The 22,432-nt window shown below is 39.6% G+C and overlaps 1 protein-coding gene across 35 annotated transcripts in view; it reads left to right on the forward strand.

The window, feature by feature from the left end:
- Nucleotides 1-22,432, forward strand: part of DTNA (dystrobrevin alpha) — a 219,254-nt gene that overhangs the window by 166,905 nt on the left and 29,917 nt on the right. For 11 of the 35 annotated variants that reach the window (XM_079299396.1, XM_079299414.1, XM_079299392.1 and 8 more), the window contains 6 exons: nucleotides 101-267; nucleotides 2,708-2,832; nucleotides 7,373-7,453; nucleotides 9,319-9,408; nucleotides 14,874-14,972; nucleotides 15,706-15,798. In XM_079299396.1, coding sequence (XP_079155522.1) covers nucleotides 101-267; nucleotides 2,708-2,832; nucleotides 7,373-7,453; nucleotides 9,319-9,408; nucleotides 14,874-14,972; nucleotides 15,706-15,798 — 655 coding nt within the window. The remainder of the gene's footprint in view (nucleotides 1-100; nucleotides 268-2,707; nucleotides 2,833-7,372; nucleotides 7,454-9,318; nucleotides 9,409-14,873; nucleotides 14,973-15,705; nucleotides 15,799-22,432) is intronic. The other 24 variants (XM_079299405.1, XM_079299404.1, XM_079299389.1 and 21 more) reach the window with 7 other exon arrangements.

Below are 22,432 nucleotides of genomic sequence, written 5' to 3' on the forward strand. Positions count from 1 at the left end.
ACCCTTCAGTTTGGGGTTTGTCCATAAGTGGGGTTTGTCCATAAACTTTTTCTGGGTGTCTCTTTGTTTTGGTTTTGGCTCACATTTCCTCCTCTCACAGTCTTCCACCCCGTCGAGTGTTCCTACTGCCACAGCGAGAGCATGATGGGCTTTCGCTACCGCTGCCAGCAGTGTCACAATTACCAGCTCTGTCAGGACTGCTTCTGGAGGGGCCATGCCAGCGGTTCCCACAGCAACCAGCACCAAATGAAAGAGTACACGTCATGGGTAAGGGAAGGCTCCTGCCTCGCTGCAGACTGCTCTGCCCTCCAGCCAGCAGAGAAGCCCCCAGCCACAGCTCTGGGCAGCTGTCTGGCTCAGGCGGGCTGGCATTGGGATTAGTGACCCTGTCTGGGAGGCTCTGGGCTGGGGAGCCATCGGGAGAGCGTGGAGGTGGGAATGGTCTTTGCTGGGTGAGGATCTGGGGCGCCTGTGACGCTGTGTGCCGCGCTGGGGCAGCGCAGGAGGGGCTGGCACCAGGCTCATGGCAGCTTCTCCCCTTCCCACAGGACTCACGGTAAATCCTCATTGGCTTGCTCTCTTTGGCTGCGTGTAAATGAAATGGTGAATACTTAATGCTCATTCATCAATATTTTCAGTTGAGTGGCTGCAGCATATGCGTAGCATTTGGGATGATCCTGGCACTGTAGATTAGAGTGTGGTCACAGGCTTAGATCACGGTAGTGTTTACTACAGAGAAAAGCTCACTTCAGGCTTTTTGTTGTTAATCAAAATAATGCAGTGTTTTTTCTAAGCTGAAAGAGAAGTGTCAGCAGCTGCTGGAACCTTAACCTTCCCTGAAGGGCATGAGACCTGGGGACTCAGCTTTGCGTGGACTGGGGCAAAGCCCCAATAGAGCCCCTTGGTTACAGAACATCAAAACCCTTAGGGGTTCAAATCCAGAGATCAGCAGAAAATACCTAATTAATCTCAAACATTTCAAAATTATATTGTTAAAAAAAGGAAAATTATGCATATGGCAAAAGCTCCCATTTGTACAGTGCTTTGTGTTTGTTTTGTAACAAAGTTCTGATGTTTAATATTTTTTAAATGCTCAGTCTTCTGTTGGTGAAACAGGCAGGAGTTAAATTTGACATGGTTTGCTCTGTATGCCATACAGCCCTGCACTGTATCCCAGCAGACCTGGGTTTGTAATTGTTTTTGTGGGTCCTAATTGCTGTTTGTTGCATAGACACAAATGGCTAGAGTTTAGTATCTGAAAAGGAAAAGTGCCCACTATGTAGCTCAGACTCCATTCCTAACAGCAATTTGTGCTATAAAATCCATTTTTTGATGTACCCAGGGAGCTGTAATTAGAGGTAGGAAGTAATTGGAAAACTTAAGATTTCTGCTCAGCAAAAGACAAAAATGTGACCACATGCCTAGTGCTTTCAAATGTTTCCTTGCCAGAAACAAATGTTTTGCTTTAAGTTTGAAGTTGCCTTTCGGTAGCATTGATTAGCATCTGTTCAAACCTGGTTAGCATTCTCCATAGTACATCAGTATCAAGCTCCACATGCAGACTGGAGTGTTCATGGGTGCTGTGGAAATTAACTGTTCTCAACTCAGAGTGAAATTGCATTTATAATGAAAGAGCTTTAACTTTACGTATTTCGGTTGGAGTTTTCTAATAGAGATATTTCATTATGGACTTGGTGACAATCATAAGTCGATGCAGGATGTGTATGCACGAATACGAAACCCTTTCTGTCAAATTCCAGAAAGAATTTTCAATTTCAACCTCTAGAGCTATGTTTTGGGGAGAGGAGACAGTGTAAGGATCGCTAACCCTCTTTCATTGGCAGAGAACTGAATCACAGAGAGCCGAGTTGAATTCCCTGAGAATCCTCACACAGCCTGAAAGACACCCTAGATCTCAGAGATCCCTTAGATGGCAAGTTGAGTTTACTCCTCAACTCTATAGGCTCCAAACAAAACAGAAAGCAAAAAATGATTTTTTTTTTTTTTTACATGCTGATGGAAGTTATGCTTCTTGCACAGACCCTCCCCATCCTTAGAGGACAGTGACAGTGTGTCAATCTCTTTTGAAGTGCTGTTGCCAAGGTGGGGCAATTCCTGGCAAGCCTCTGTCTCAAATTTCCATTCTCCAGTGGTCAGTGGCCACAGGAGGTGGAAGAGAAGCTTTGTAGTAGCAGCTGAACAGTACAGGGTTAGGAGGTGAGGAGGGAAATACTAGTGAGGGGGAAGAACAAAGCAGCCTGCTGCCTGGCCCACATCCAGGAGGGGACTGGTGTCCCGTGGAGTGTATCTATAGGGACAAGCACCCTCAGATCCATTCTTGCACTCCCAAGCTGGTGAGGTACAAGCCAGCCCTGATCCAGGCAACACAAACTGTGCTGTTCTTCCTTCAACACTGCCTGAGTCCAGCATTGCAAAAAAGCCATGGCAACTGTCCCTATAGATACACCCCAGCCTGCTCTAAAGGCTGCTGAAGATAACAGTAATCCTTCTCCAAACAGCACTCTTTTGCCTTACCAGACTCTTGGTGTGGGAGGGAGGCAAGGGGGTGACATTCCCCTTGGGATGGGGGATGACATGTCCATAGTTACCTGAGCTGTTAGGCTTCCTGTTGTTTTGTGCTTCCTATAGCAGAAACAGTATGCACCTTACTTGTCCAGATTACCTCTACCTTCCTTGTTCCTCCCAGAAATCACCTGCTAAGAAGCTAACTAATGCACTTAGCAAGTCTTTAAGCTGTGCTTCCAGCCGTGAACCTTTGCACCCAATGTTCCCTGACCAGCCTGAAAAACCTCTAAACCTGGCTCATATTGTGTAAGTATCTGTGTGCTGTAGATGAAGTAAGCTTTGTTGTAGAAGTTGCTTGCACCAAATGTAGATACTACAGCTCTGAACAAAGCAGGAGGCAGATGTGGCTTGTCCAGCTCAATGCATCACAAGTGCAAATTTGCTGGAAGAGGTGTTTGGTGTAAAAGAGTTCTGTAAAAGGGTGTGACTTCACTTGAGAAATCAGTGGGACATATACATACAGTCAAATACTGGGACACAATTTGAAATGTCCCCTCAAGAGATGTCCATGCAATTTCATGGAGGTTCAGCACTTTGGGATGTATTGATGCTGAGAACATCAGTTCTGTCATCTAGAGACTCTTTAACTTCAGTGGATTGTCACTGGTTTGTCATGACATAAGGCACCAGAGAAAAGTAAAATCAGACCAATTTTGTAATAAAAACAGTCTCAGAGTTCTCACTGACTTTAGTGGAGCTGTGGCTTCCCCCAGCCTTGAAGAATTGTGTGAGTCTGCATAGAAAATGTGCCTTCAACTGCCAAGTCACTTGAAAAGAGTCAATTATTCTTATGTTTTGATATATTGAGAAAGCAAGATTATTTTTTGGTGTAGTAGCATGTTACTACTTTTTTTCTGCAGGAGTCAAGAAACCCAAAGCAGAAAGAAAATGTATTTGTGCAGGGTGGGGAAAGTACCACTTTGGATGGCTTTTTACCTAAAGCATTTCCACAACCCATAGTGGCAGACATTAAGATTTTCTCATTTATCTATGTGGCTTACCTTTGCTTCATGGGTCCTTTAAAAAAAAAACGAAAAAAACATTGTTTCCCATAAAATTAAGGAAAAATTAAGACATTGGTTGGAAGAAAGGTGCAAAGAAATTAAATTGGAAAAAAATATTCCAAAAGTACTGTCTTTAAAGTGTTTCTCTTATTCTGGTAAATTTCTTAAGAAAATATCTTTCTTAACCGTGTTCCCAGAGCTACTGACTAAAGCATTTCAGGCAGCAGCTATTAGAATTGTATTTACATACTGCATATCTGTTTTACTGGCTGATGGAACTGTTCTAGTCAGTAATTATTACATATATTTACCTTTGTTCATCCTGAATATTTGTATGTAACATCTTTAAGGGCAAGTGCACACCAGCCATTGTGGCTGGGCAACACCTGGAAAGTTCACCCAACCCACCTGACATTTTAAGGATGAACTATGCTGATGATCCTCCATATGTGGTTATAGCTGAACTTCAAGGTGTAAGAGAGTGCTCTGGTCTTCAGAGACAAGGTGCCTCTGACAGATACATAGTGCCAAATCCCTGTCACACTTAATTGTCAGTTAAAACCCTTGCACCTCTTTATGGAAGAGTACTGGGAGGTTGTTGTTCCTTGGCAGAAATGATCCAGAGTTGGATCTGCTGAGCTCTCTCTCTGCTGTGCCTGGCCCTGCTGGCAAGTCAGTGATAATTTCACAGGGCAGATTTTGGCCATCCTTAAGGGAAATGGAGAGAGACAGAGGGCTTGAAACTGAAAGAGAAGCCTCTGTTCCCTGTTGGCTGAGGGATCTTGGAGGCCTGTGGATATGTCAGAATATAAAAGGTAGTGAAAACTGGGCTACTGTGAATAGATTAAATGCATTTAGGCAAGGCAAGGGGAAGGTATCATAATTAAATAGGAACTGATCCAAATTTTTGCTGTGAAATTAACACCTCCCCTTATTCCTAAATATGCAGACAATTTAGAGTGATGGGATGTGAGAACAAACCACCATCTATTCTGTTTTATGACAGTTTCTCTTTATTCATAGATGGATGGTAAAATAACTTGGCAATATATATTGACTAGAATGATGCATGAGTGAGAAACCTGTAAGTTGTGGAGGTATCATGATCTACAGCATAATTGACACAAATTAACTGAGGGGAGAGGTATGCTACAGAACCTTGAGAATATCTTCTCACTGATGCCATTTTTATTTTTAAACATAATGGAAGTTAGGAGAAACAGTTCTGGGCAGGAATCCAGGCAAAAAGGGGAGTTATATTTTCATTAGATGGAAGAATTTTGGCAACAAAACAATATCCTTTTCTTAGCTTCTAGCTTAAATGGGGACAAGTGCTCCCTGCATTACTACAGAGACTTTTCTTTTGATTGCTATTCCACCTTTGACTGGCACCAGACAAAAAGACTGCATGTTTGGTTTTTTTTGTTTTACTGGTGCCACACAAAATTTTGAATTAAGCAAGAAATACATCTGAAGCCTCATCTAGAGAAGTAGTTATCAAGGCATCATAAACCTAATGGTAGAACTCCTCCCACTGATGGAAGGGTCATTTTTCCTCTCTGTACATAAGAACAACAACATGAAAGAAATTCCATGCTACAAAGATGACAAATGGCATGGCCATGGAAGTATTTTTCAAATCCATTCTTCACTGGCCTGACTTAATTTCTATCTTAAGCCTGTGGGAGCATTGTTTTTGACATCAGTGTAAACAGGTTAGAGCAGCCTGGAGCACTTTGGAAAATTCCTCCTATTTAATTTGGTTGCATGTTTTTATTACATAGCATATTTCAATAGCATTAAGTGTTTTTGGCTTCCTTGAGGATAGTTAATTCAGTATCAATAGCTCACTTTTATCAGAAAGCTTAATCACTCAGGAGTCTAAAAATAACCTCAGAAAGATATAATCTATACTCAATAGCTAAGTTTTCCTTTACTTTGCAATAAAGTCTGTTGTTCTTGTCTTACCTTATCACAGAACTCCATGTGTTTGAACATCTATCTATTTGATATTCCAGTGGAAGCTGAGGACTGTGACAGTGGGCATCAGCCTTTAAGAAACTTGCCTTGGGAAAGTTCCAGATTAGTTTAATGTAATTTTTCTCATTATGAGAATTGACAAAGTAATGTTTATCAGGAAACCTTAGCAGAGTCTTGGGTATAGAGACATTTGTACTCAAGAGTAACTTTGCTTTTGTAGACAGATCAATGACCTTTTATGCATAGAGGCTCTCACACTTTTTACAGAACCAGGGTCATAAGAATGGTCCAATGTATTACTTAGACCATGTATGTATTAAGCTGACAATTTAATTAATGATCTCTTTTCCATTTTATTCTGCCTACAAAAGAGATACTTGGTGAGTATTTTTCTTCTTTAGTACACTTGTTGGAGGAAAAGCTTGGAAAAATTGTTATAATCTCGGTATTACAAAAAAAAAACATTAAACACTTCTCTATAAGTACAAAGGACAAAGGACTGCTTCTCAAATTCATAACTGATCAGAACTGGACGTTTTCATGAGGTTCTGCAGATGCTGGGTTAGGTTAAAACTGTACTATATATTATCTCTTTCTTTTCACAGTTTTAAACTTCTTAAAATCAGTGTGGCATTACCATGCTGAGAAATTGTTTTGAATTATTCAAATACCATTTTTTTTTGCCTGTTCTATACAAGTTAGAGGACAAAATATATAGTAATAGCTCAGTTCTATGCAGATCTGGATTTCTTGGAAATGCTTTGGTTGAACAATTGTCTTGCACAATTGGAGCCCAGTGAATATTTTGCTGGCTGCCATATTTCTCATTGCACACCTGCAGAATTCAAAATGTAAGATAGATCTTCCGCAGAGACTAAAGGGAATATTAACCAAATTGAGGTCTGAATTATATGTGGCTTCAGATTCTGCTCATATCTGACTGAAAGTCCTGTGATTTTAATAACATACCTTTTAGCTGTTCTTGAGCAGATAGATCTTTTGCCCAATGTTCCATAATAAGTCTGCTAAGAAGGGGAAATTTCTCCTTAATGGATACAGAAGAAGAAAATTATACAAAGATTATTTTTTAAGAGTAGACAGTAAAAGAAAGCAGAGGAAAATGCCTTCTTGTTTCATTTTTGTAAAAGCAGGAAATAAAGATTGTAATAATAAAATCATCATTACTAATGGGTCCTAAATACTAGGAACTAAATACTTACTCTAAATTTTGAGGGGGGTTTTGAGGGGGGTTTGATATACCAGTTAACAAGCTTTGCCATCAAATCAGTTAAAAATTCTGCATGTATTTTATGGATGCTGAGGACTTGGGTACACTGTGGTCACAATGTGGATGTGACAGCATGGAGCTTAGCACCAAGAATAATTCATGAAAAGATGCATCATTTATGGCAGTTCCATGCTGCAGACCTCCATGGTGCCACAGAAAACTGACTGCCAGTGCTCGTCCTGGCTGGTTAAAGCAGGGACTGCACCCTGGATTTTGCCTCTGGAGAGGAACATTGGCATTGTGGCTATTCTGCCAAAGCAGGGAGGGAAAAGTCAAGGATATTGCTTAAAACTCACCTCAGAGCACACAAAGGCATTATTTCCTTCCCTATCAGTGTATGTTTATCAACTTTTTAGAACTGCAGTATCTATAATTTGAAACTATTACTAGGTATAGAAGAAGATGCCAGTTGCAATGTTACTTTACACAGGCTTGTTCTGTTCTACATCAGTACTGTTGCTGATGGAGAGGGGTTTGGTACAAAGTTAATGCAGCTGGATATTTTGCCTTTCAGGCCCCCCCGACCTGTAACCAGCATGAACGACACACTCTTCTCCCATTCTGTTCCCTCAGGAAGCCCTTTTGCAAACAGAAGGTGAGTTCTTATCCTTATTTATGCACTAAATCATTTTATGATAGTGGTGGAAGTTTCAATTTTCACTTCCCTCACAGGGGTAAAAAAAACCAAACCCTCTCACACAGTAAAATCAAGAGATATGGGCAGAGAAATACCTTGGTTGATTTGGACTGGCACCCAGACACCTGAATGGAGAGCTGGAGTTAAGGCACCCCAAGCTCCCCACAGCCGAGCACTGAATTTCAGCTCTCATTTGAACCATTCTGACCCATTAAATGTGCTCGTATGCAACCCCAGGCACCCTCCCAGAGGGACTTAAAATGGGCAACTGGAGAGGAACTATTTTGTAACATCACTATGGGAATAGGAACTGGGTCATGCAATTGCTTGCATGCATCATACTGCAAGATATGGATGAACAAAGAGAAGATGTCTTCATACTTCCAAGATAGAGCGAGATATCCTTTCTCTTCCTTTTAAACCATTCTGATTTTCATTAAAATCAACAAGGGAGAAGAGGTAGTCTTGGAGTATGGTGACTGACCCGTCAGTATACAAGCAAGGAAAGTCAGAAACATAAATCCCTAAGATGAGGTGATTGCAACTGACTGTGTACATTTTGACTCAATATTTTGGCTCATCCAACCAAAATATGTGTATAGCATTTGCTAGCTGTGTGACCCCATCTTTGTAAGCCTACAAATGTACATAGGTAAGAAGGTGGTAAGAAAATAACTTCCTGCTGTCTTTGGGAAGATGAGCAATGTGTCTTCCTTGGGTGCATTTTATTGCTTGATTCCTGCTGTGTGTGTCAGTGCTTCAGTGTTCCCAAATGACTAAACACAATCTCTGGATGTGCACAGCTACATATTTTAACACCAAAACTGAAACCAAATCTGCAGTGTACACTGCAAAGTCAGAGTAGAGATGGTTTACTACTGCTTTGATTTATGAATTTTGCTACCACGAGCTGTAAACTGTAAATTCTCAGTGTTATCTCAGTGCAAGTGGGTGTGACTGAGATGCTTTTTGAAAGCCAGTCCCAAAGCAGCCCCCAAGGCCAGATCTGCTGCCTATACAGAGAGACTGCAAATGCAGATTCATTTCTGCTGCTGGAATATATGTGGGTTTATGTGCAAGGCAGGGTGAAGCATTTGTAGCCTCTCCAGGAGAGGTCACTAAGAGCAGCACTCTTTAGGAGTGTTGCTGATGCTTCTGTTTATTCCCAGGATGTCCCTGTGCTCGATCAACAAAAACACACTTTGCTCCTTAGGCCAGGGACCTGCAGTAACACTCACAGCACTGTCTACTGTGCTGCTTGGCTTTCTTTGCCTGTAAAACACACCTGATTATTTTACTTTTGTCCTTGTTAGTAACTGACTGTCTTTAACTGTCAGGTTTAAACATCCATGCTTCCTGAGCTGTTAGAATTCCGTTTTTTTTCCTAGAAAACACTCCTTGATGAGAATCACCTGAAGGCAGGTGATAGTACCACCCCCCTCAAGCATAGGTACCCATATTTCCTTATAAGTGGATATTGTGACATCCCTGTATAGTTAAAATTTTCCATGATGCAGCAGTCATTCTGGCTCTTCTAGAATTATCTGTACCCTGTATCAATTGCATTGATTGTATATTAGAAATTTTGTAACTTTTGTTCCATTGATGTGGCAGGATTTTAAGAGTTTTACAGCTTATTTTCAGTATTTTTATTTTCACCTTTTATAAATTTAATTTGCATCTTTTGATTGGAAAGAAAAAGCACCCTACAGCCAAATCAGTATTCTTCTAAATTAATTGGATTTGTTGTTACGAACCCTCTCTGAACACTCTGTGTATTCTTTTTGAGATATTAACAAGGTTTCATTGTTTGAATCATTCAGGTTACTTGGGGGTATAAATGCAGCCAGTCCTGTGGCTGATGAGCATTCTCTTATAAAGCTGTATGTAAATCAGCTTCACAACAATTCACGGTCAGTATGAGAGCACTAACCTACTAATCGCAGTAGTTCTGTAGCTCATGCACTAAATCATTAGCAATTCTGCTAAACTACTCAAAATGTTCTTTAAGGAAGGCTCTGATGGGCTAGAGGGTTTCTGTGGCTCTAATTAATCTTTTGAATAGACTTCCTGCTGGCTGTGGGCTTTGCCAACTTCTCTTGCTTCTGCGCAGCACAAGTCTTTCATTTTACCCTTTCAAGTAGGATTAATATTAATGTGTCCAGTGGAAGTTGGAAATACTGCTTTTGAAAACTGAGAAATCTACACCTTTATGGTTCCATCATCAGTGTATGACTTGCCTGTTGTGTTCTTGACCAAGGAATGAAAGAGGCTTGCACAAAAGCCTGGAAACGACTCTAGGTCTGACAGCCAGCCTCCTCTGCCTCAGCTCTCACTGTGGGTGGCTGCTGTTCTGCCCTAACTGCTGCTTGCCAATAACCCTCCCCAGACCCCTGAGCTTTGCTTTTCAAAATGACCACATGAAAGGCAGATCTAAGTCCTACTGAAACTAATGAGAACTTTCCATTTACATAGTGAGCACTGGACTTGGACCCATGCCTCTCATTGCTGCACCCTTTTTCCAGCATTCCCTCACATCTCAGTGACCTAAAGGAAGATTCTATTTCATTCAGCATTAAAAAAAATTACACCGTTGCATAAGAATGGTTTCCTCATCTTTTTTATGTGGAGTGTAATATCCTTTCTTTTTTTTTTCCTTATTAATCCATGAGCATTAACAATAATTCAATAAGAATTAATGATACAAAGGTACTTTTCTGTTAAATGCTGAGATCTTCATTCTGGATTAGACTAATAACTGTATCTTCATTCATTCATACTTTTAAGTTTTACTATTGCCTTGGGAAAACCAGACCTCATTAATGGAAGCTCACCCACTTGAAAATCAGAGAAACAGGACTTTGATGGCTCTGTTTGCCATTGGTCTGATTTTATATTAAATATTCCATGATTCATATTATAATAAGAAGGGTACCAACTGAAAGTAAAATTTCAAGCTGGATGTAATCAACACTAAAAGCTCTGCTGGCGGTGTTCTCACTTCAGATAACTTATGGTTAGTTTAATTTGTGTTGCAGTCTAGTCCAGAGGTTTCAGATAGCTTTAAGTGAAGTTTTTATGTAATTTGAATATTTATTCAAAGGAGAATTGGCAGAGAATGTCATTCGTAGCATTCCTATGGTATTTATTTCAGCTACTTGTGTTCACATAAGTACATAGCCATTCTAACCAGTTTCTCCCTGTAGCAGCAAATGCTAAATTCAGCACAGCAGCTCATTCTGCTGCTGGAAATGGATAGCATCTCCTAAGTTCAGCACACTGCCATCTTTATTTCTGGATACATGGGTGAAAACTGGAAATTAACTGGAAAGATGGAGAATCTTGTTAGAGGAAAGATCTTTGATAATTGGTAAATGCAATGACAAATTGCAGGAACAGCTGAAAGGAGATGGAACATTATAGACTATTTACACTTTAATTGCATCCAAAGCACAGATTTGGGGTGGGCAATTACTCCAAAGCTCAAAGGAACTGGGTTCATGCTTTCCCTGTGATGCTTTTTAATTCCTTCAAACTGTTTTAGAATTAAAGCCCACTTAAAATTTCTGTGCTTCTTTGCTTAGTTTGAGCCAGCAAGTCCATAAGAGAGCTTTAATGAGGAGGTTAGCTTAGCAATTATAAGCACCTTTCTTCTAAATGTATACAGTGTGGAAATTGGTATCAACAATATGCTCTGTATAGCTCAAGAAGAGCTTTAAAGTGCTTGTGTTAGAAAAGGAGGAACAAAAAAGTCCACGATCTTCTCCCAAATACCAAGGCATGGTCATTTGCTGTGTTGACAGCTAACATGATTAAAAACCACAAGGCCTGTAATTCTTTTGCTGTAGCTAATATTCAGGGGTTTTCTCTCATTTGTTTTTGCAATTTCCTATGGCCTAGAGGGCAGCAGAACAAGGAAATATTACTGCAGAGTAGGTAATGCCCTTGCAAACCAAATGATTTGGATAGGTTACATCAAAACAAGCAAACTTAGCTAATGCCAGAAATTTTTGTCCAGTCAAGAGAAATAACTCTATACACTGAATTAATGTTTTTTTTCCTTATTTGAATAATTTCGTTCCCCAGCTGCAGTCTGTCATACTGACTTAAAGTATACAACTGCCATAATAATGGGTACAATCTCCTGCTCTTGTTTTCTTTAAGCTATTGAATTATTGAGCCTAGGTAGGATAAGATGAAACAGAATGTTTTTCCCTTGCATTCTTTTCAGCCCTCCCTTCACAGCTAATGCATTTATTTCTTCTAAAGGGATAATAAAATGGAATAAATGGTGTGATACATTCTAGTGAACTTGAAATGACTTGGCAATTGTGTGATAGATAGAAAGAATGTGCTATGATATCTGATTACCTGTAGCCAAGGAGAAATGCTGAGTCAGAATGACTGGTGTCTTTTTTGAAGTCCACATAAAAGTTCAAGAAATTGGATATTCTACCTGGGCATAACAACAGATTAGGCCAGATTTCTAGTCAACAACTAACTTGGAGCAAAACATACTGGTTGCTGCTGTTCTCCATGTTCCTGTCTCTAAAGAGTGTGGTAGGCTTCAACTGCATGCTGTCTTTGCATGTTGTTTTCAGACCAAGACAGGAAGCCTTATTTCATCATAATATTCTGCCTGGCTAAAGGAAAGGTTTATATGTTTGATTGTTTAGTAGCCAGGTAGACACTAATGAGGGCATAACATTTCACCAGTATTGTTAGGTCTGTATCTTAAAGACTCATAGCTGGAGGGTTTGTCTCTGTGGAGAAGCATTACTTGGCATCTTACAAGATGTTTCGTTTTAGCAGGAATTTATCTTTAAAATGTTTGTTCCAGTTGGAATCTCACTGTGGCCAGAATGATCTCTGAAGTATTAGTTGTATTTTGGGGAACATGTGGAGGATGTAGGAAGATATGGAAGAGCAAGAGGGACAAAGGCCAGCTCTTCCATGTGAAGGATAGTTGAAGGTAGAATCAGGGACAAAGGTGAAAGGGATTATAAAGTAGGTAGCCTAACCTTGCTATCCAAAGGTACTGAAATTATAAAAGAGTTAGTAAGCATCTGGAGGATGATAAAGAAGAAATAACCACCATAGATTTCTCAAGAACAAATTATATCAACCAAACTAATTTATTTCATTGACAGGATGACTGATCCAGTAGGTGAAGAAAGAAGCAGTAGATACAATACAGGTTGACCTTAAAAGGACTTTAAACATAGTCCCAGATGACACAGAAGTACCAAAGGAAATATAGACATAGGAAAATCAGTAAAAGAGCAAAATTAAGAAGGACATTTTCAGAAGCTTGCTGTTGCTTTAGGAGAAGGACATCTGCTGGGAATCTTGAAAGCTATCCTAAATTAAGACATGATGCACTATTTCTCATAGTGACTTAATGGAAGCAATAGAGTGAATATATCCAATTTGTAGGTGGTACAAAGGTTGAAATAGTTATGGAAATGAGTGCTTAGAGAGCAGTTTCTAAATAAAAAAAAGTAGCTCAGTAGCAATGGTAGTAATTGATGTCCAGATGATCTGAAATCAATTACAGGAGATTCAGTAATTATAAATGAAAAGTGCTATAGCAAGAAAGCAAATAGTCAAATTAAAATGGGAGCGTAATTGGATGGATAGAAATATTTTAACAGAGAATCTAGCAGTTGCAGTGAACCACAAACTAATTGAAGTCAGCAATACAATTGTTAGATTGCATTTGACCCTGGAACATCATCTGGAGAGCCATTAAAACCCATTCCCCAGAGGAGGAGACATATGCCTAGAGGTTTGCATGCAGTTTAGGGCAACAGCACAGGGGTAGATCTACTAGCCAGCATATCTGGAGTACAGAGGAGACACCCAAATACCAGAAAAACAGAGAAAATGTAACTCCTGGGAAAAGATTGGAAGATTAAAGTTTGCTTCATCAACTGAAAAGGAAAGGGACATGGATAGACATGGTATCAGTTGCTCAGTGAGACAAAAATCCTCAAAAGCAAAATCCTTTTTTGCCTATCTGTCCATACTAATTGTGTGGCTTCTGGAGCATAGGAGAGGAGAACTTGTGGTTGGTGGAGAGCAGCACACAGTTAGAAAGAAAGGTATAAAATCTGCCCAGAGACCTTCAGTCTCCCACTGTGGCAACATTTATCACCACTCCTAGAACTGAAAGGTGCATTTTTGGCTGGAATGGCACACCTTGTACCCTGTGAATGCATTTTCCTTCTGTAACTGGGATGAAAATGTGTGGAAAATGCATCCTTCTAGATGGCATGGTGCATGTTTATCTGCATGGATAGTGCCCCAGTGGAAGTGCAATGCACAGACATAGCATGCTGATGGGCAGAGAAATGTGAAACAAGCACAGTGTCTTGCTGTACAGTACAGCATTTCATTCAGCTATCTTACAAATTTATTACAAATCAATAGGCTTGAGTTCTCAGGACAACCTGTGGTCCCATCCTCTTCAGAACCCCACTGCCAACCTTGCCCTCCCAGAAGGAGGGAAATTACACACATCTCGCCTCACTGAGTTCCTTCTTTGTCCTGCTATGAAATGTTTTGAAGATTACCATTGCACCACATTTGTACATTGTCTGCCTGCACTCCCACACAGACCCATACACCCCTGGATGCACAAGTGCATTCATGCTCACGTACCCATGAGGTGCCAAACCAAAAAAAAAAAAAAGGGAATACTTTTTCAAATGAAGAAAATAAAATATAATTTTGTTTTGCTTTGTTTTTTCTCAAACCAAAAAATGCTGCAGCACAAAAAAAGAAAGAACATTTCCAATGTTTCCCATTTTTAGCTAGTGATAGCTTGTTAACATGAATATTTAAGTGTTGGGAAAGATGCAGTTACTGCAATCCATTAAATACTGTAATTAGGGGGAAAAATGTGTTTGGTGAACTATACATTATTTTAAATCAACAGAAGAACAGTACTTCTGAAAATTAAACTGTTGTATCCCATTACTGCATCCAAATAAATGCTTTTCCATAGGTTATTGAAACCATCTTACAGTTAATGTGGAGAAAAGCAATTTAGCTGCTATGGTAAAGCTTTCCCAGCTTGAAAGCAGCATTTGAGACTGTCTTTATCTTGGACTCCATCTGGAAAATACACGAGCCTTCATCTCTCCATTTGTGAGAGAAGCACATTATGTTTGTCATTTCTGTAGTGGAGGCTTTAAAAATTTGCTTTTGGAGAACAGGAGGGAAAACTTGTAATTCATAATTTTGCATTTCCTGAAGTTTTCTAAAATTCCTTTAAAGCTTCTATTATTTTTATTCAGTCCAGGACACTCAAATGAGCTTCTCCAAACTCTGTTCTAAAATGACTTTCAGACATCATTGATTATCCTCTTCTTAGTTTTCCTCTCTTATTAACTAGTTCTCCTTCCAAGAATACTGAAGTAGAGCAGAGCAAACTGCTGGCTAGGGCTGCTCCAGCTTTCTTGAAAGGCAAAGGGTAAGTTAAAGAGAGAGTATGTTCTTAACATGCACTAACACAGCTAAACCAAAACATTTGCCTCTATTCCTCTCATGCTCTTCATCAGCACTAACCTGACATCAGTGTGTTTGAATATGGGGCTTGTCCTCCCAAAGTTGGTGGATTGTGGCACTGGCTGCTGTTCTCTTTACTGAGGATTGCAAGGTATTGCCAGGTATTGCAAATCTTTTCCTGAGAAAATTGTCATAAGCAATTAACCCAGTGAGCTAAGTAAGGCATGTTTAAATATATTATGCACTTCTGGATGCATAAGGTCTTGATCAGACACTTCCAAGTAAATTCAGCTGGTGAATTCAGTCTATCAGTCATGTATATTACATATCTGTATTAATGTTTGTGTGCAATATGTAGTACATTAAAACAAATAATGCTGACCTCTCAATTTGCTGGATTTTGTAATGAATGCTGCTGTACAGCTTGAGAGCTTCAGTCTCTGGCCTGATCTGGCATCTCACTGATTTCTGAGGCTGGCTCTGTCATCAAGTGGGATGCTACCATCCTAAATCACTAAATACTAAACATCTAAATTACAATAATAACAGAATAATTTTTGCACTTGGTGTGTGGGTTTTTTTTTTTTTTTTTTTTTTTTAGAAGGCTGAACTATTCATTCCTAGACTCCCATCTCACAATCTCACTGCTGCTGCTCTCTCTGTGTGTCTGTGTCTGTCTGGACCACGCCCTGTTGCAGGTTGCAGTACAGCCTGGATGTTGCAGACAGGCTGGCTGATGAACATGTGCTCATCGGGGTGTATGTCAACATGCTGCAGAGCAGCCCAGCACGGTTAGTGCAGCTTTGGCACCTCTGGGGGGCCCAGCAAAGGGACCTTGCTCAGCCCAGTGCTTCCACTGCTTCCTCCTGGCCACCAGCTCTTCATCAGCACTAACCTGGCATCAGTGTGTTTGAATATGGGGCTTGTCCTCTCAAAGTTGGTGGATTGTGGCACTGGCTGCTGTTCTCTTTACAGAGGATTGCAAGGTATTGCCAAGTATTGCAGATAATTGCTTAGTTAGGAATGGCTGTGCAAATTGTTTGGGATGCTGAGCTCTAGGCAGTGCAGGACTTGGTGGTGGGATAGAAATCTTCACACATCAATGATTAAACAATCCCATGTTTTCAAGGTGTTAATTTTTGAGACCATATATAATTTTTAGCTTCACTTTCCTTGGAAGTTAGGAACTGTAATAGTACATAAATAGTTAAATCATGATAATAATTTTCTTGCCTAGTGAGAGAGATTTATTTTGATTTTTACATACGTCAGGCATTGCTTTTAAATCTGCCTGATTTCTGCATTATTTGAATCTTGTATACAAATTTTCCCTTTTCCTTTTTAGACCCAGGGGTTTTAAATGGGTGTCTTGAACATAAGTCATTGTTTTGCTGGAGTGGTTATAGAGCTTTGTCTCCTAAACCCATCAGCTGTCCTGGCACTTGAGATCATTGCAGCCCATCACACCAGGGAAGGGAAATGCTGCCCCACCTCTCCAAGTGAAACAAGATTCCATAGACTTTGCAGCCCTGTGCCAACAGAGTGGTGAGCAGTATATGGCCCTAGAAAATGAGCAGAAAACTCTGCAGTGTTCTACCAGAACTATGCTCAGGAGGTTTATTTTGCTCATAGCAAACCCTTCAGATTCCTGTGCTGCCACTGCAGAATATTTCCTGGGTTAGAAGGAAGTCTGTAGGAGGCAGCAAGCAACTTCATTTAGGACAGTGAATGCAATTGTTCTCTGCAGTCTTAAAAAAAAATATCACTTCTGCATGTAGCTCCTGTTGAAAATGGGAGTAATTTGTCATGACCAGTGGATAAAAAAGTCTGCCTCAATTTTCCTGGATCTGCCTCTCTACTCTGTAGCCCACTGGAATGTGCCAGTGGTGGAGGCTTAAAAAGACAAACCAGGTTTTAGTGAGGAAAATGAAAGCTATTTGTCCTAAACAAAAACATTTTCAAGAGAAATTTCATTCCTGAAGTAGCATTTCCAGAAATCGGACTTACTGAGGAATAATGGCACTGTGGCTGTGAAAGCAGTCATTGCCCACCCATGACTGAGGATAGCAATGTGCTGCCTGGTGTGACAGGGAGAAGGAAATGCAGCCCTGGCTGCCATGAGTGACTTACTTGACACAGCTGTTCAGGAGGGAAGTGAAGAATGGACATGATTTAGGGTAATTCTTGGTGCTAGGCTGGTTTGCCAGGCATGGAATTTTGGATGCCATGTCTAGGATTCATTCAGCTTCAGTGAGGGCCACCAGTTCCTCCCGAGACCTCTCTGTGGGTACCTCCCTTCATCTGTACTGTTTTCATCCTGCAAATTTTATTCTTTATATTCCAACCTGTTCGCTCAAGGCTTTGAGACAACCTCACCAAGTCATAGCACATTTGTTTCCAAATATGCATATTCAAATCATATGCCATGATATTCAACATTTATTTGGTTTTGAGAAATGAATGGGGGAGTGACTGATAACAACCTTAGTTGTTTAAACAATTGATGCAAAGCATAGTACATAACATCTGATTACTGACATTAAATCACTGCAGTCACAGCATCCTGAATGAGAAACAATCTGAGTTATTTGTATAATTAGATTTTGACAGAAACATAACCTAGAGGGACAGTAGTCTTAGTCAAGCTTCAGGCCATGCTGCATTGCCATTTTCTGCTTTGTTGGACTGACACTGCCAATAGACAAATAGAATGGTTACATTTTGGTAAAAACAAGCACAAAGTCTTGCCATCCTAAAGCTGCTGTATGAAGCCAGTTCCAGAGGAGTTGGTGGGACCTCAGCAGGAAGCTGAGCTGCTGCATCTCATAGTCTGGGGTAGCAACTTGAGGCAAAGCTGACCTCCTCCTGCCCATGCCACAACGTGGCTGGATGCAGCTTGCTCAGAACCCCACACACCTGTGTTAGGATGATGCTGAGTTCAAGTTATCTCACCCTGCATCCTAAGGAAATTTGGTAATCTGAGTCAAGCATACAGTTAACCAAAATGAGGTAGCTTCTGATTTAGGGGAGGTTGTAGCTGGCCAGCTCTGCTGTTCAATCTGCCTGCAGAATACTGCCTGCACCTACCTAGACATCAGATAATTCAAGTGCTTCTGGCAGCCAAAGCTGAAAAGAGGAACGGTTGTTGCTGGACCTTTATCTGCAAGAAAAACCTGCAGAGATATTTTGTGAGCATAATACATAAAATTATCTGAAGGGCTGCATATTAACATTTCAAAACAAGATTTGGGTTTTTTTAGATACTGAGTCAGGCTAAATTTATAGCTAAACATCAGTCTAATATATCCTAGTATATATTATTTCTGTTTTAAGTGCAGCTGGTATTTATATTTTGGGCTTTGTGGGGTTTTTTTAATTAATTTAATTAATTTTCACAGCTTATCTTTATTTTTCATCTGCAGTTATTTGATGCTACAAGTAAAATTACAGGTTTTCCTTTCCTTCTACCACAAGCTAACAAACTACTTGAGGGCTTTTTAGAAACCAGTACTCCAGAGCAAATTAATAAACAAGAGGAAGAATTAATTAATTATTTATAATAACTGTATAGGTAGAAAAAATAGCCCTGAGCCACATGTTTTGAATAGTTTAATTGCAAAGTCTTTTATAGTATTTTAAACCAATATTTGATACTTACTTTTGTTTATCTTTACTGTCTAATTCTTAAAAAGAACTTTTAACTACAAATAGTTTCCATTTTTGTAAGTTAGAGACTTTGCCTAGCTTTGAATACTGATTCCATATATTTCAGTCTTTTTTTTTTTTCAGATACAGAAAAAAATAAGGTAAATTAAAAGGAAGAGGTTATTTTGGCTCCATAGAGAGCTGTTTTCTGGGGTTTTTATGTTATACTGCATAGTACTATGTGAATCCTATTTCTGTATAAAAGTGCCATGCTATTCTAGGACATGTTTAAAAATGTTTATTAAGGGGGTGTGTACAACTCTAGGTGGGAAGGCTGGTTTATCTTCCTTTGAAAGAGGAAAAATCTTCAGAGACCAATTGCTACAGAGGAAATGTGTAGACATTTAGCTCCCTTGAACAGAGTTTGTTTTTATGATTATTACCATATATCTTAGAGTTAGAATATTTTGGTGGTAAAATCTTGGTGATTGTAAAGTAAATGGCAAATTAGCAGTAGCAGATGATTCAGATGATTTGTCTTGGTTCAAAGTGTCTTGAGATCAAGCCAATTTTGAAAGTGTAGCAGTTAAACAGTTCTCAGAATACATTTGGTCTGTTGCTGTTAGGCCATTTTTACCTCTTTTTTATAGCCCTTAGGCTTAGAAACCAGCCCTTTCATTTGTCCATATTTTCTGCAGCAGATTATTTATATAGCAAGGGTTTGTAGAATAAGAGCATTTCATGAAGAGTGGACTGATTGATACTTCTCTTGCAAAACTTTCACAAGAGACTTGCCTAACCAGTGGTGACACTGCTGTAATACCAGCAGGGAACATCCACATCAGCTATTGGCAGGTGCCTGCTGCAGAACAGTCTGGTCTGACACATCTGAAGCCTGAGAAATGGCAAAGGTCTTCCAGAGTCACTCCTTTGCTCATAGGTTTTTCATCCTTTGCCTGCAGTTTTGAGATCCCTTTTTTTAATGGAGCTACCTTATACCAGAGAAGTCCTATTATACAGCTGCTAATATTGGATATTAGCACTCTACATCTGAATGTGACAGGTGCCAGACCAATTATTGCTAATAATTATAAGGTCTTTAAAGAAATGGTCACTAATGGAGAAGCAGGTTTTTTAAGAAAAGAAGGAACAACAGTAGGATATTTGTATGCAAAATGTCCAGTTTCTCTCAAAAGGATGCCTGAATCATTCCTCCCCTGGGGTCCCAAATTCTGCACACACATTCATAATATTTTAGACTTTTTGTGTACAATTGTCTCACTGTATCAGTGTAGGGTTGTCTGTAAGTTGGTGAAGTAAAACAGGAGTGAATTATGGTAAATCTGAGAACTCTGAGACAAAATTCTTGGCAGTTGAGGCTAATGCTGCTGTGCATACTTCTGTGCTTAATAGTCACATAGAATAGGTATGTTCTAGAAGTAAATTTATCTCAGACATTGAAATTTAATTTTCAAAGCTTTGGGGTTAGTGATTTGCAGCATTCATAGACCAAATTTGACGCATTGCTGCATCCACTTTATGACATCCACCTACACTTAAATATATATCAAAGATATTAAATACAAGTAAGACTCAAAAAGCTGCAGTGACTTGGTTCACTCAGTAAAGCAGTTGGCTTATGTGTTAGCTCACATCTCAGAACTGTGGTTCAGACTGTGTTATGCCAACAAGAGGACCCATAATCCATTTTTCCAAGATGGATACGGCTGCACATTGCCATAAAAAGGAGAATAGATGCTGAATGCTTGCTGTTTTCACAACCATCTGTTAGGATGCAATGTTTTAGTCATGATGGTAAAATTAAAAATTAATTAAATTGTCATAAAAGTAACCCTTATTACCCAGTTTACATAATTGTATGTGTCTGCAAGAATTGCTCACCCCTTTCTTTTTCTGAATGACATATTAGTACAGTAAGCATGAGTATGTAAGAAACAGAACTGTGTAGATTTAGAAAAATGCCTTTAGCTTTGGTCTTTCCCAAAGGTATATCAGTTATCCCACCAGAATCTCTGTAAGCATAAAATCAAGCTGTGTATGTAACAAAATAAACCTAACCAAAACCAGAAAGTCACTGTTCATCTACCACCAAAAGTCTTAGTTGCAGTCCACAGCACAACTTTTATTTACACAAACCTCTGTGTCTCACTTTTTAGAGCTTTACTGTTTTCCTAAACTTCATGTTTGTGGTCTCACAGGTTATTACCAGAATGAGAAAAAAATGATGTTTACCTCTTTCCTCTTGCATCAGTAAGCTGTAGCAAATCCACATGACACCCAGCTTTAGTTTCATGATCAGTTAATATCAACCACTGCTCATCTTTCAAACATAACTTTTAAATCCCATTGGATTTAATCAGGCCAAACAACACATGTGCACTGTAATTCCCTGAGGGACACGAGGATATGAACTCAGTGAGAAGTTTTAACAAAATATTCCTTTTAAATATATCAGTTCTTCAAAAGCAGAGCTTTTGGCACAAGTGCTGTTTTCCTCTGGAAGGTTTTTCAAGTACAAGGTGCAATTTCTGGGGAAAAAAAATCCCACACCCAGATTCTTTTGAAGCTCATTTGCCAGTGCCAGTTGCATGCCCAGAAGAGCCTGTGGGCAGGGAGATATATTCCTGATTCCCTTCCAAAAACCATTAAATAGTTGCCAAAGGGTAAGAAAAGTGCCCAGACTTGCTTCTGTCTGAGATAGTCCACAAGCAGCCTTGTATTCCATGTGGCAATTTCACAGTCATGTCACCTCTTCTTAGGGACTTAATTTTTTCTCCCTTATATATACTAAAAGTAATGCAGTATAGGATTCTGAAGCCCAGGATTATCCAGGGTCAACTAAGTCCTCCAGATTTTTCATTTTCTTAGTTTATTATTATTATTATTATTATTATTATTATTATTATTATTATTATTATTATTATTACTATTATTATTATTACAGTTGTCTGCAAACTTCTAAATGTTTAGAAATAGTGAAGGTTCTCACTATATTACTTTTTCCTGCTCATCCGACCAAATAGTAGCTTCCATTTAAAATAAAGACAGCTAGAAAAGCATTAACCTGAGAGAAATATTTGCATTTTATATTTTGGGGGAAAAAAATACTAAGGTGCAATATTTTAAATTCAGCATATTTGCTGTTTAGTTTTTGCACTTGTTGATCAGTCATGTGACACTGTGAAGTCTTATTCCCAAACAGCAAGAAACCAAGAATAAAAGAGAAAGCCTGATAATAAATTCCTAGATCAGTGGTTCCAAACAGTGATCTACCAGACCTTGGTAAGTGCCCTGCAAAACTGTCCTAAACAGTTTTGTGATGTAAATATGACAAAGCTTCTAAAGTTTCTCTTGACAAACACCAAGGCTCCTATTAATCCACCATCCAAAAAGCAATGAGTCTTCTAGGTAATGTGACAAACTTGAGTTGCAAAATAAATGCTGACTGATGGTCCTACTGATGGAACCACCTCCCAGCCATTTTTGGGCAGAGTAGTCTGCAAGTTACATCATGTAGAACCTTTACTGTGGGTTGCAGACCACTGCTGTTTTCCCCCTAAGGAAAGGCACTGCCCAGACCCTTGGAGCTCACCTTTCTAGGGAAATTGCCCTCTTCCTTCTCCCCTTTGCTCAGTTAACATCAGCTGTTCCTAGTTTGGTGAAGGTTCTCTCTGTTCTGCCGTGTGGGGTGTGAGGTGGTGGCTGGCTGAGGCAGTGGCTGTTTTTGCTGTGTATAAATCTGTGTCCCCGTTTCCCCTC

The sequence above is a fragment of the Erithacus rubecula genome (genome assembly GCF_903797595.1).
Source record: "Erithacus rubecula genome assembly, chromosome: 3".
Classification (NCBI taxonomy): Eukaryota; Metazoa; Chordata; class Aves; order Passeriformes; family Muscicapidae; genus Erithacus; species Erithacus rubecula.